The 14,203-nt window shown below is 38.1% G+C and overlaps 1 protein-coding gene across 7 annotated transcripts in view; it reads right to left on the bottom strand.

Moving 5' to 3' along the window:
* GULP1 (GULP PTB domain containing engulfment adaptor 1) overlaps positions 1-14,203 on the bottom strand; it is a 104,536-nt gene that overhangs the window by 89,850 nt on the left and 483 nt on the right. For 4 of the 7 annotated variants that reach the window (XM_078782449.1, XM_068123444.2, XM_068123447.2 and 1 more), the window contains exons 2-3: positions 11,642-11,734; positions 10,381-10,442 (exon numbers count right to left, since the gene is read on the bottom strand). In XM_078782449.1, the coding sequence (XP_078638575.1) occupies positions 10,381-10,442; positions 11,642-11,669 (90 nt within the window). In that variant the 5' untranslated portion in view covers positions 11,670-11,734. Of the gene's footprint in view, positions 1-10,380; positions 10,443-11,641; positions 11,896-14,203 lie in introns of all 7 variants that reach the window. The other 3 variants (XM_078782447.1, XM_078782450.1, XM_078782448.1) reach the window with 2 other exon arrangements.

Genomic DNA, 14,203 nt, shown 5'->3' with positions numbered 1-14,203 from the left:
CCTCTATTTACATGCAATGGTTTGGTCCAAAGCGAACGGCTTCCGGAGTTTGGTAAAGAAATCGCCATCGCGTGCACAAACGCGCAGGAAAGCGAATGAATCGCAAATTCGGTTTTATTAGTTTTAAAACATAGTTTAACGCCAACATAGTTTGCAAACGTGAAATAAATGAATACGCTCTCAAATGTGCCATCCGAGGCAGAGTGTGTCCTCCACGTTCGGCACACGCGATCGTTCGCTGCTCTCTGATTGGTTGAATCGTTTTTTGGACATAGCTCGGTAAGTAATTGTCCGATTAATATGAAACCTTGAAAAGGCACATCCTCGGGTCCCCAGCAATATACCTGGCAAGTTAAAAGTATATCGGACCCGTGGTTGTCGAGAAACAGCGGTCACAGACAAACAAACGTACAGACGTACAGACGTACAGAGATTACTGGAATTATAGATAGATGGAAAGAAATCAACACCTCTCATTCGTGGATATTTCTCATATTTTCAATACTTTAGTGAATCCGATTTGCATCCAGAAATACAACAATTATGGATAACAACTTTGAAATTGCAACTCTGTTTTCTAAATCCTGAAAATTATGTTTAAAATACAGTTTGACTTACATATTTCACCCGAGAAACGGCAGGAAAAACCCTGCAACTAGTGGAAGTGATTCATTAAAACACACACACACACACACACACACACACACACACACACACACACACACACACACACACACACACACACACACACACACACATACACACACACCTTGTGCAAAAGGCCTCGTTTTGGATTCTAATGTCATTTTGGGAGTCTTGTATTATCCATTTTTTTCCAAGTCTCATCAGAGGCCACAAAAATCCCCTGGAATGCAGGAAATACATTGGCTTACGCAGTTTTCCCAAACCTCCCCCTCCCCCGCCCCATCCAATCTGTCGCTGCTCCGCCACTTTGCGGGCACAAGTAATCCCCTAGATCTTGGCCACCACAAAATTCACGATGCCACTGTCTGTATGTCCGTGCGTGTGTGTGTGTGTGTGTGTGTGTGTGTGTGTGTGTGTGTGTGTGTGTGTGTGTGTGGTAGCTCAACTACAAACCTTAGATCATGTAAAAAAAAAAAAGAGTACATAATTTTTAAGAAATATTTTTCTTCCTTGTTTGTAGGATCTTAGGATCTCATTTGTAAAACATTTTGATCACCCCATGCAAATACATAATTGAGTGATTATTGCAGATTATATAGAAAAATATGGTGGAAAACCAAAGTAGGCTGTGGTCAGAGTGTGATTTGCCTTGAATAGAAGCCTTTTATTTTTTGGACAAACCAAACAGAGATATAAAAGAAGAAGAGGAAGCTCCAGAACTTTTGATATTAGAGGACGTCATCTTCGATGGTGAGGATTAATTGGAACTCGGAACTCCGGGTGTGGGAATGGGAGAGGGTGGTGGACCCCATAAATCTACCACCATGGAAATCATCATTGAGGGTGTATATACATAACCTGAGAGTTGTTTATGGAGTGCTCATCAAGTGCAGAGCAGATCAGGCCCAAACAGCTGTCACAAAGCCATATGCAGGCTAGCTGGCCTGATTCTGGACTATGGACTTCATGAGATACCGGGGTGATTTAAGGTGAACATTAACCTTGTGGATTTAAAAAAAAATATATACAAAGTCGAGGCTCATGTAAGAGCTAACACATTAAACACAAACAACATAAACGGACACTTAAAACATATAATATAGGGAGCGGGAGATAAGAGGGGGGGAGAGAGGAAAGCACACAAGCACAGCAACAGTAGAGAACAGAGACGTCAGTAGATCTGAGGAAGGGAGAGGGCAGGGGCGTGGGGGGAGGGGTACACGGTATAAAGCAAGCGAACACTACTAGGAATTTCAGGAAAGAAGTTGGAGATTGAAAGAGGTGGATTTGGGTGTTTTAAGAGGGGTAGAAAAGATAAAGGTTTTGGATGGGGGAAGATAGGAGATGGTGGTGAGCAGCTGTTTTAAAGACCTGGAGGGAGGAGTGGGATTGAAAAGAGTGTGAAGGTGAGCAGAGAGTCTTGATTTTGGCAGTTTCAATAGAAAAGGGTTGTTGGCAGATCTTGTGCATCCTGCAGAAACATTTGGGGGACAGAGCACAGACAGAGCTGGGGGAGTTAGGCCGGCGAGAAGTCGGTAGAAGACAGAAAGACCACCAACCTGCCTGCGGTGAGCGAGTGAAAGGCCCTCAGAATCAGCTTCCTCACGGGAGATTCCAATGATTCTGAAAGCTTTGGTTTCTACAGCGTGAAGCCAAACTAGATGTGAGGCGGGAGCACCAGTCCAGAGGGGAGAGCAGTATTCCATTGAGCTGCGGAAGGAAGCCTTGTATGTGGTGAGGATCTCAGAAGTGCCGAGAAAGGACTTCGCACGACGGAGGATGCCCAGACGGTGACTTGCTTTGAAAGCCAGCTTGGAAATTTGGTTTTCTCAGGAAAGATCATGGGAGATAGTGAGACCCAAAAGCTTGAGTGAAAGAACTTCTTCAAGAGGATTGTTAAGAAAGTAGATGGGAGGGTTGTCCAGACGGTCTTTATGGAGAGACATAGTGAGAGTGTGAGATTTGTCAGGATTGAAAGACATGTTCGCAGAGAGTGGAGTGGAGTCTTCGGCAGAAAGTGGAGTCATCAGCAAGGATTTGCAAAAAGAACCACAAAAAACAACTAAGAGTATCAAGAAGCTCCTTTCTTGAAAACTTCATGCATATTGTTGATAATGACAATTAATTGGAACTCAACTAATTAGTCTCTTTGAAGGTCAGGACCAATTACCAATAAAACTTGATATCTTATTGTTTTGAATTTGCTTTAAGGTCTCTTTTAGTTGTGTGTTCTAGTCAAAGAGAGTAACCCAGATACTTCATGATACATATATATATATATATTATATATATATATATATATATATATATATATATATATATATATATATATATATATATATATATATATATATATAAATAATCGGGAGGTTAAATCAGACGCGGACGTAGCTTCAGGACGTCGATCTTTAATTTGACAAGCTTTCGACCAACAAAGGTCTTCTTCTTCATCTACAAAAATAACAGGCATGTATATCAGTCAAATATGTATTGTGATATGTGTGTAAGATGTGTAATATGTGTAGAAAATGCATACAAAAGGAAGAGCCATGCCAAAGCTCACTCACTGTCCCCAAGTTCAACGGAAGTGAAGCGCAGCTTGCAGTTACCGTTTGCGTTACAGTTCCGGTGCACGTGCATATACAAATATAGAGATACATACATACATAAACACACAAGCATATATTCATATACCATTTATATTCATATAATATATTTATATATTTATATAAATGACATATAAAGGTAGCATGAATGAATGGGTGAATGTATGAATGAATGAATGAATGAATGAATGAATGAATGGGTTACGGTTAATGATTTGATTGAGTTGATGTAGGAACATTCTTTAATCATCAAAATTTATGCCATGAGGGATTTTTGTCTGAAGTTTATGTATCCAAAAGGACTCACGTTTCAGAATCGTGGTGTGTGATCGATTTGTGATTGATTCAATGGCAGAGATTTGAATGTCATTTACAGAGTGATCTGGTTGATTAAAGTGTATCGTGTAAGGTAGAGATTTGCCCTGACTGGTGTGGAAGTTATTGATTTCTGACCGGGTGTTATTAAATCGTGTGTAGAGTGTATTCTCAGTGTTTCCAACATATTATTTGGTGCACTTTTGGCAAGTGATTAGGTATATGACCCATGTAGATTTGCAGTTCATATCGGAGGTGATGGGGAATTTTTGTCCAGTGCTAGAACTACAGAATTTGTTTCCTTCTAGTAAATGTTTGTGAATAATGCATTTGTTTGCTGTGCATTTATAGAAGCCAGGGATACTAGTTTCTTTGTTGTGGGGCTGTGGGTGCTTTGCTTTTACCAAGAGGTCCCTGAGTGTCCGACCACGTCGAAATGATGTCAGTGGAGGTTGAGGAAATGTGGTGCCGAGTGTTTCTGATTGATGGAGGAGAGGAAGGGCCTTATTCAGAATACTTGGCAATTGGGATGAGGTCGGAGAGTAGGTGGTTACCAGTGGGACACGGTTAGTTGCAGGTTTGGGTTTGTAAGTCAGAAGGTCTGCTCTCGGTATGCGTTTTGCTCGGTTTATTGCTTCTTTCACAGAGTGAGGGTCATAGTTTCTTGCAATGAAGTGTGTTTCTAATTGGCAGAGAGAAGTTTCTTCTGCCATTTTTGTTGAGCAAATGCGTCTTACTCTGAGTGCTTGACTGTATAGTATGCTTGCAATTGTATGTTTAGGATGAGATGAAGAAGGGAGAAGGTAAGAGTGAGTGTCTGTTGGTTTTGTGTATAGTTCTGTTTCGAGTCTGTTATTTTGAAGCGTGAGTGATGTGTCTAGAAAGTGAACTTCGGACTGTGAGCTGTCGAATGTGAACTTGATGGTCGGATGAATCAAATTTAATTCATTTTGGAATTGGGTGAGACTACGGGGGGATTTTGGCCAGATGAACTGGATGTCATCAATATAACGTACCCAGGATTTTTCCAAGATGCCGTGATGAGGTTGTGCATTGATCTTGGCCTCTATCATTCACATGAAGATGTTAGCGTACGATGGTGCAACAGGGGTACCCATAGCGGTACCTTGAGTTTGAATGTAATGTCGTCCGTTGAATTGGAAATTATTCAGTTTGAGTGTCAGTTCTAATAGGCGCATAAGGTCTTGAGTAGGTGGTATTGGGACTTGTCGTGTATCTAGTGCTTTGCGGCATGCAGACAGGCCTTCTGAATGTGGAATATTAGTGTAGAGGGATGTAACATCTGCTGTGACTAAAATGGTTTGGGAGTTGAAAGGTGAGTATATTCTGTTCAACTCTTGGATGTGGGTCAGAAAACTGGTTGTGTCCTTGAGGTATGAGGAGAGATTCAACACGAGAGGACGTAAATGACAGTCAACAAATTTTGATATTAGAACAGTTGGACATGTGCAGCCAGATACGATTGGTCTACCTGGATTGTTTACCTTGTGTATTTTAGGAAGAAAATAAATAAAGGTTTGGGCAATGAGGATCTTTCGGAACCAAGCGAGATTTGATGGTTTTATCCACCCGAATAGAATCTACTACCTTTTTAACCTCTTCAAGAGGTAAAAGGGTAGGGTCGGATGGGAGCTCTTTGTAAGTATCACTATGTAGTTGACGATTACCTTCTGCAACGTAATCGGTAGTCGACAAAATGACAATGGCAGCACCTTTATCTGCTGGCTTTATGACTATCTTTTTATTATTTTGGAGATTGTGAAGTGCTTGTCACTCTAATATACGACAATACACGACAAGTCCCAATACCACCTACTCAAGACCTTATGCGCCTTTTAGAACTGACACTGAAACTGAATAATTTACAATTCAACGGACGACATTACATTCAAACTCAAGGTACCGCTATGGGTACCCCTGTTGCACCATCGTACGCTAACATCTTCATGGGAATGATAGAGGCCAAGATCAATGCACAACCTCATCACGGCATCTTGGAAAAATCCTGGGTACGTTATATTGATGACATCCAGTTCATCTGGTCAAAATCCCCCCGTCGTCTCACACAATTCCAAAATGAATTAAATTTGATTCATCCGACCATCAAGTTCACATTCGACAGCTCACAGTCCGAAGTTCACTTTCTAGACACATCACTCACGCTTCAAAATAACAGACTCGAAACAGAACTATACACCAAACCAACAGACACTCACTCTTACCTTCTCCCTTCTTCATCTCATCCTAAACATACAATTGCAAGCATACCATACAGTCAAGCACTCAGAGTAAGACGCATTTGCTCAACAAAAATGGCAGAAGAAACTTCTCTCTGCCAATTAGAAACACACTTCATTGCAAGAAACTATGACCCTCACTCTGTGAAAGAAGCAATAAACCGAGCAAAACGCATACCGAGAGCAGACCTTCTGACTTACAAACCCAAACCTGCAACTAACCGTGTCCCACTGGTAACCACCTACTCTCCGACCTCATCCCAATTGCCAAGTATTCTGAATAAGGCCCTTCCTCTCCTCCATCAATCAGAAACACTCGGCACCACATTTCCTCAACCTCCACTAACATCATTTCGACGTGGTCGGACACTCAGGGACCTCTTGGTAAAAGCAAAGCACCCACAGCCCCACAACAAAGAAACTAGGATCCATGGCTTCTATAAATGCACAGCAAACAAATGTATTATTCACAAGCATTTACTAGAAGGAAAGAAATTTTGTAGTTCTAGCACTGGACAAAAATTCCCCATCACCTCCGATATGAACTGCAAATCTACATGGGTCATATACCTAATCACTTGCCAAAAGTGCAACAAACAATATGTTGGAAAAACTGAGAATACACTCTACACACGATTTAATAACACCCGGTCAGAAATCAACAACTTCCATACTAGTCAGGGCAAATCTCTACCTTACACGATACACTTTAATCAACCGGATCACTCTATAAATGACATTCAAATCTCTGCCATTGAATCAATCACAAATCGATCACACACCACGATTCTGAAACGTGAGTCCTTTTGGATACATAAACTTCAGACAAAAATCCCTCATGGCATAAATTTTGATGATTAAAGAATGTTCCTACATCAACCCAATCAAATCATTAACCGTAACCCATTCATTCATTCATTCATACATTCACCCATTCATTCGTTCTACCTTTATATGTCATTTATATAAATATATAAATATATTATATGAATATAAATGGTATATGAATATATGCTTGTGTGTTTATGTATGTATGTATCTCTATATTTGTATATGCACGTGCACCGGAACTGTAACGCAAACGGTAACTGCAAGCTGCGCTTCACTTCCATTGAACTTGGGGACGGTGAGTGAGCTTTGGCATGGCTCTTCCTTTTGTATGCATTTTATACACATATCACACATCTTACACACATATCACTATACATACTTGACTGATATACATGCCTATTATTTTTGTAGACTAAGAAGAAGACCTTTGTTGGTCGAAAGCTTGTCAAGTTAAAGATCGACGTCCTGAAGCTACGTCCGCGTCTGATTTAACCTCCCGATTATTTATTTAATGCAAATGAGACGCCCTGCTCGTACTGTGGAGTTTCTACTATTTCTCACAGTTATATATATATATATATATATATATATATATATATATATATATATATATATATATATATATATATATATATATGACTAGCACAGTATGCTTACACATTGTGAAAGCAATAACAAGCCATGCTTTGTACGTAGGTACATAATAAATAGAAGCCTTATGATTGTAGACAAGCATCACCGACCTGCTGCAAAATAGCAATTTAGGTTTATTTATTTATTTGTTTTACACATTTTTGGTTTTTAGGTAAATTTTAATTGTTTCACAATTTGCACTTATAGAAATTCCAATTTTCAAATGCTAGATATCAATTGAGGTTTCTTCTTCTACGGACGCCTTCACAGTTTTTTACCTAAATTTTCATTTATGGATGCTTCTCCTTTTTTTAGCCGCGTCGCAGACACTGCTCATAGAGTGCCCTCTGCTGTTGTTGTTGTTGTTCTTCTTCTTCTTCTTCTTCTTGTTCTTCTTCTTCTTGTTGTTCTTGCAGAGAAGACAAAACCTCGAAGCTCCACCCATTCTGGGAACCATAGCTCCACCCATTTTGGGAGAGGCTTCATATAAACAAATATCCACCATTTTATTAACTCGCATAGCTTTGAGGCCTGTTTTGTAGGCCCATGGTGTCTTCCTCTCTCACACAGTTTTATTTCAAATCAAATTCGATATATCATTTCATTTTTCACAGTCGCTAACATAGTTTTAGACTCGGTTGAAAAAAAACGGGAAGAAAATCCGATGAAAGTTGCCCTTTATAGAACGAAATGAATTCTCAAAGGCCTGTAACTTCAAGTCCATTGAGATTTTTATTATTTAAATCGTGGCATGGTCAGTCATACACCGCCCGAAATAACAGATGGGAAAATGCCGAGATATATATATTTTGTTTAAATCGCGGCATGCTCAGTCATACACCGCCCAAAATAACAGACGGGAAAATGCTGAGATATATTAAAAATTCGTCCATTTGATGACAATCGTCACGATAAAATATTTAATTTATACATCGTCACAATAATGTGGAGAGAGGAGCATAGCTTCGTTCACGTGTCGCCACACACGGGAAATTGCCGAGATATATTTTTTTTACATCGCGGAATGGTCAGTCATACACCGCCTGAAATAACAGACGGGAAAATGCCGAGATATATTTAAAAATTCGTCGCCACACACGGGAAATTGCCGAGATATATTTTCACTTTGCACAAAAATAACATCAAGTAATCGAATCAATAGGAATGTCCTGTGCCTATAACATCGACGTTATAGGCACAGCTGCATCTAGGCATTGTGTAACATCGATGCGGCTTTTGTTTTAATTAAAACTTTTTGTATTTGTTTCATTTATATACATTATTGTCATGTTTATGTCACAGTTTACAGTTATAGAAATTACAATTTTCAAATACTAAATATTGATTGAGCTTATTTTTTTACGTATGCTGTTACGGTGTTGTATGTACATTTTAATTTCGGGATGCTTTCTGACGGTTCATTGATTTTTCCCGGTGTACCGACTTCGATGTCTGTCGGCATGCCAAATTTCAGCTTTCTACAACACCCGGAAAGTACCGAACATTAATATCAGTCAGTCAGTGGTTAGGAATAGCTTCATATATTACATACTATGATATAAGATCATGTATTATGAGTCATTTTATTGATTATTTCTTTTGGATTATGATGAGTAATGATCTGATGCATTTTAAGACTTATGTATTTTTGTTTCTTTCCATTTTGATGGTTCCTCGCCTAAGTATCAATTGTAATATTAATCCACTTTTAAAACAGTTTAATAACAAAGATTATGCTGAGTATTTTGTTTTTCCAGTTGTAGTCAGGGAAGAAATTATTTGGATTATGTTGAGGGTGCAGGTGATAACTCGCCGACTCAGTGAAAGCCACCATGATATGATTAACGTACAGCTAGTGCTTGCAGACAGGACACCCAGCTTAACGTCCATCCGAGGGACGGCACACTCTATGATGTAATGCCCTGCCGGTGATGCACCAATCCGACAGATTATATAATTGAGTTGGCAATCAAAACCAGGCCAGACCGTTTATCATTAGTTAAAAAACAAATTATTTAAGGGGCCAAGTAGGATAAAATGCAGGGTTTTACACGCCATCAAACAAATGCACATATCTACACTCACAAACAAGATACCCCCTACAAACCATATATCACTGGAAAGCTGACAATCTGGAGAATACAAAAATAGAAGAATTGAGACAATACACCTTCAAATAAGGAAATTACATTTATTTTCCTCAACACAATTGAAAATTTACATTTTTGCATTTTGTCAGCAAAATTGTAACCCCATACAACTAACTCAGGCAATCTACTTTTTTTCCTCAGTTTTACATATTATAGGGATGTCCTAATATTTCAATGATGGCTTTTCTTCAAATCAGTTTATTTCATCAGCTGCACACTGATTATTTTTTGTAGAAACAGAAAAAGGTGACATTTTACTTCATTTTTTTTTAAAGTAGGGGTATCTCTAAAAGCCATCATTAATCCACTCAACACCTCAAACCTGACATTCTGACCAAATTTGAATAAATTCTGATGATTAGTTTTTGAGTTATAACAAGTTTATGAATATTCATGAGAGCACAGATGTTTCTGAAAGAACATACATCATAGAGTATTTTGACATGAAAAAATTTAAAAATATATTTTACTCAAATTTTACCCCACTCGGCCCCTTAAAAACGACTTCCTTATTGGTAAAATGTTATTCCAACAAAATGTAATCTCATTTTTATACAAACGCATTTCCAAACGTCTTAGACATTTAAAATAAAATTCGCTAGTTATGGTCAAGGTTGTAATGATGTAGATGATGAGTTGATGTATATTTGACCTCATGTTGTTGATTTCCATCAAGCTAACCCATGAATGCAGTGATCGCTCATATATTTTGAAACACCAAAGAAAAGATTTATCTTACACTGTAGAAGGTGTCATATATGAGTACACAAAATATCCTACAAAGATCCTTACTGTTGTCCCCCAAAAATACTGCTGTGGAAGCTTAGTGCAACAATTAACCCCTTCTACAAAGTCACATAATCCGATTACATCGCAAAAACCTTATTACTGATGCAATAATTGTTTGAAGACGTTATGCAGCAATCGCATTACATGGCTTACCTTCACACTGTAGGACACACAGCTTTTGGTGAGTGTTTCTGGGGTGTGGATCCAGGTTTTGTCTGAAAAACACGATGGCAGGGCCCATATTACAAAGATAGGGGCAATTGTATTTAAAAATTGTATAAAAATTGTGATTGTGTAAAAGATTGTATATAAGTTCTTCATGAAGCATGTTATGGTATCTGAACTTGTGAACACAGAAAGAATATCCATTTCCTGGGCATCAGATGGAATCCATTTTCCAAACTGATAAAATTGTTATTGCAAAAAGTTTTCAGATTCTCAGAGGTAAAAACTTTCCATTAAGGCAAGAAATTCCCTCGAATCCCAAAATTTGGTGATTAATATTATCTACAAAGCCAACAGGAAAAAACACGATTATTTGGTGAAATGTAATGGACAAAAGCATTGATTATTGCACATGAACTTTTGAAGCCTTCATCGCTTGTTCTGTGTGATTAAGAAAATAAAGTCTGACATACAGTGCTGTTTACAGTTCCCTAAGCTCCTCCATCTTAACCCAATCCGCAAGTAAAACGTTGACGGTTGATTTCTGACTCCAGTAGTACCTGCATCTTTCACCATTGTCCTTCTAAAATATATCTGTGAGTTTCTTTACACATTAAAAAAAAAAAATCCAAGTGAGTGCAACATAAGTAATATCTGGAAAATCAATGGAATAAACAGAACTTTCACTGAAGTATGCTAATTGCCATGGAAACCAAGGAGAAGCTGACATTTCCGGCATTTACCCTTTGTCAGAGCAATAAGCGGTGTAGGATTGAGGTCTGAAACATCAGCTTCTTGCCTCCCATTGTAGTTAGCATACCTCAATCAACATCCTGTTGATTTCATCCATTGTCTACCTGTCTTCCGACACAGACCAACATGAGCCTTCCCAAGGACTAATTTTCCATAACATTTTAAAAAGTGAGAATTCCAAGCTCCAATGGCTAACCTTGTATGAAAATCTTTATTCTTTGACTATCACTCTAAATCCTTGTATTAAAAATCTTATTTAACAGTAAATGGAACTTTTCTGAAATTCTCAGCAACTTCTGCGGACATAGCCACGCAAAGCACATGATTGGTTCAAATCTATGTGATGTATGTTTCAAGGTGAATCATGGATACAATGAGGCTACCTCCAAATCCTGATTCTATTATGAAAATTTGACCTTTGTTTCATTCTTAATGAAATGACGTTTTGTTTTCTTGAGATTTTGGAGATGAAGATGTGTACAAACACAAGCCGTACCTTTCTTTCTTCCAAACGTGCGGTTCATATTGAATTGTCAAACTCCGGCAGACTTTTCTGGTGCTCCAGTCTCAGAGGCTCAAGGTTATAATACTGCAATAAAAACAGAAGAAATGAAATCTCAATATCCATCAACAGAGGAAGCAATTTAAATTATTGTATTACAATGCATTTCATGTTGAACAGAATGTACAATCAATTTACAATGAAATAGAGGGTAATAAGAATAAAATTAATGCTTGAAGAAAAGGTAACTATAAAGATGTGTGATAAAAAAAACAACATATGACAGAGCTGTGCAAACTTTTTTCTTTTACCATAAACATCATGTATGTTTACTCATACGAACATTTCAACAATGTTATATTTCCCCATATTGGAAAAGCAATATGGCTACTGAAACGTCATTGCCGAGCCCCCTTCGGTGCCCAGCAATCCATATGGCTACTGAAAAAGATCAAAACCTGAAAGCAAAGAACAAGTAAACGAAAAAACATGTTTTAGGGTTGCACACTTTTTCTTTTTTTTTAAAGTTTTAAAACTATTTTTTATTTAAAAAAAAAAAATTTTTACATTAAATTTTGATAGATGCAAATGTTCCAGAAAAGGACCGAAGGACCGTGGGCCAAATTTCAGCTCTCTAGGACGTATGTAACCTAGAAAACGAACGGCTCTAAGATTTGAAACGGGACAAACAAACAAAGTTCAGATTAAGTTAAATAAAAGTGTGTAAAAATAACAACCCTCGGTGCGAATTGACAATGATTAAATCCTCCAGGAAAGCTATACAAGGTAAGCTTTTTGCCGTTTCAAAAGCTACCTGGGTTCCTCCAGCTGCAGATATTCACAAGAAGTACATACATGAGGATCCTAACGCTAAACTGCTCCATCAAACGTCAGACCAGGTTCATCACTTATTGCCACGGAATCATCCGTGACAGCGTAGACAGAAATGCCCACCATCGAGACTCCCAAACATGTACCACATCCACATGCAATGTCAATAGCAGTCAACATGTAGGTATCAAAACTCAATCATGTCATCTAATGAATTATCCCCAGATGGCTAGGATCTGTATAATTAACCGCCTGTGCCTAGAGCCAAACAAAGCTGCAAAAAGCAACCATTACAAGAGACACAATGTAGGCTCTTTGCTGTTTCAAACCCTATCTGGGTTTTGAACCCTAAATTTTGAAGAAGGATCGACTTAGGAGAGGAACCATACAGACCTCATTAAGTTCAACAGTTTTCCAGATAATTGTGACAAGAGAATGTAGTTTTGTGAACATAATCTTTCAGATGACCGTCCAGGTGTGTTAAATAACATTATCTGACGAGGCCTTTTTCCATGTTGGTGGTTTTTGTTGGAGGCCTTTTTTCCATGTTGGAGACCTTTTTCCTTTGATGAGGCCTCTTTCCAAGCATAACTCAGGAAATGATCCAGAAACGATAGTCGAGTGCAGGGTCGGCCAAAACTTATCGTTTGATGCGGAATGACTTCAACCCAATGAATTGGACCTCACATTCTCCACCATATAGTCAGGTTCACTATGTTTTTTCGTTCAAAATTTTTGGACATAAGCAAAACTATACATTTTTGGAATATTCAGAGCATGAGGAATCCAAAAATTAATGTTGGCATTTGCGTAGACACCTTTGCGAAAGTGACACTCAGGACAATGATGAAGATCTGTAAAATCATATTCCTGAACGGTATAGACCTAGTAGATCCTGTGTATAGGACTTATAGTTCAATCTGATACTAACAAGGCTGATTTCTTGCTTTATAAACCCATACCTATAACTTCAAAGGACTTGCAATATCATGTATTATGTAATACAGTTATATCACAAATATAAAGACAATGGTTTTCAATTACCTTTGTTTGTTGCTTTTCTATAATCCTGAGCACTATTTTGAGGCCTTTATTGGATTCCTTGACGCAGAAAACATAGGATTAGCATATTTAATTAAGTTTCTAGGTTGACTAGAAGCCGAGATAGCGCAAAATATGTATTTTATGGCGGCCATTTTGAAAATCCAAAATCTGTGTCTGTGCAAATGCCAACATTGATTTTCGGATTCTCCATGCTCTGATGATTCCAAAAATGTACAGGTTTGCTAATCTCCAAAAAATTTGAACGAAATTATATTTGTTAACATAGTGAACCTTTCTAATACAACGGACAGACAGATACTTGTAAATGCTTCAAAACGTTCTTCTTCGAAAAAAATAAATCAGCAATGGGACAAATCAGATGAAACTACACTTCCACACTTCTTGATTGAATTTCATAATTGGTTGGATACTTACTTTTCCACAGATGGATCAGGTGACGATGACCAATAGAGTGGTCATTCAGGAGCCATGATTTAACCCATAAGAAAACAAGTACAGATACATTCAAAGTACACCGCCCCCATGCCAAAGAATTAAATATCCGACAGCGCGGCTCATTGAGGCTGCATTGGGAGGGAGAGGTGTACACTAATTGATTGATTAATTGTATAATTAAAATCAATAAAAGATTATCACAAAATATTTTCTTAATCAATTGGC

This window comes from Myxine glutinosa, chromosome 7 (assembly GCF_964187855.1).
Source record: "Myxine glutinosa chromosome 7, kmMyxGlut1.1, whole genome shotgun sequence".
Classification (NCBI taxonomy): Eukaryota; Metazoa; Chordata; class Myxini; order Myxiniformes; family Myxinidae; genus Myxine; species Myxine glutinosa.
This window is presented reverse-complemented; position numbering and strand designations above follow the sequence as displayed.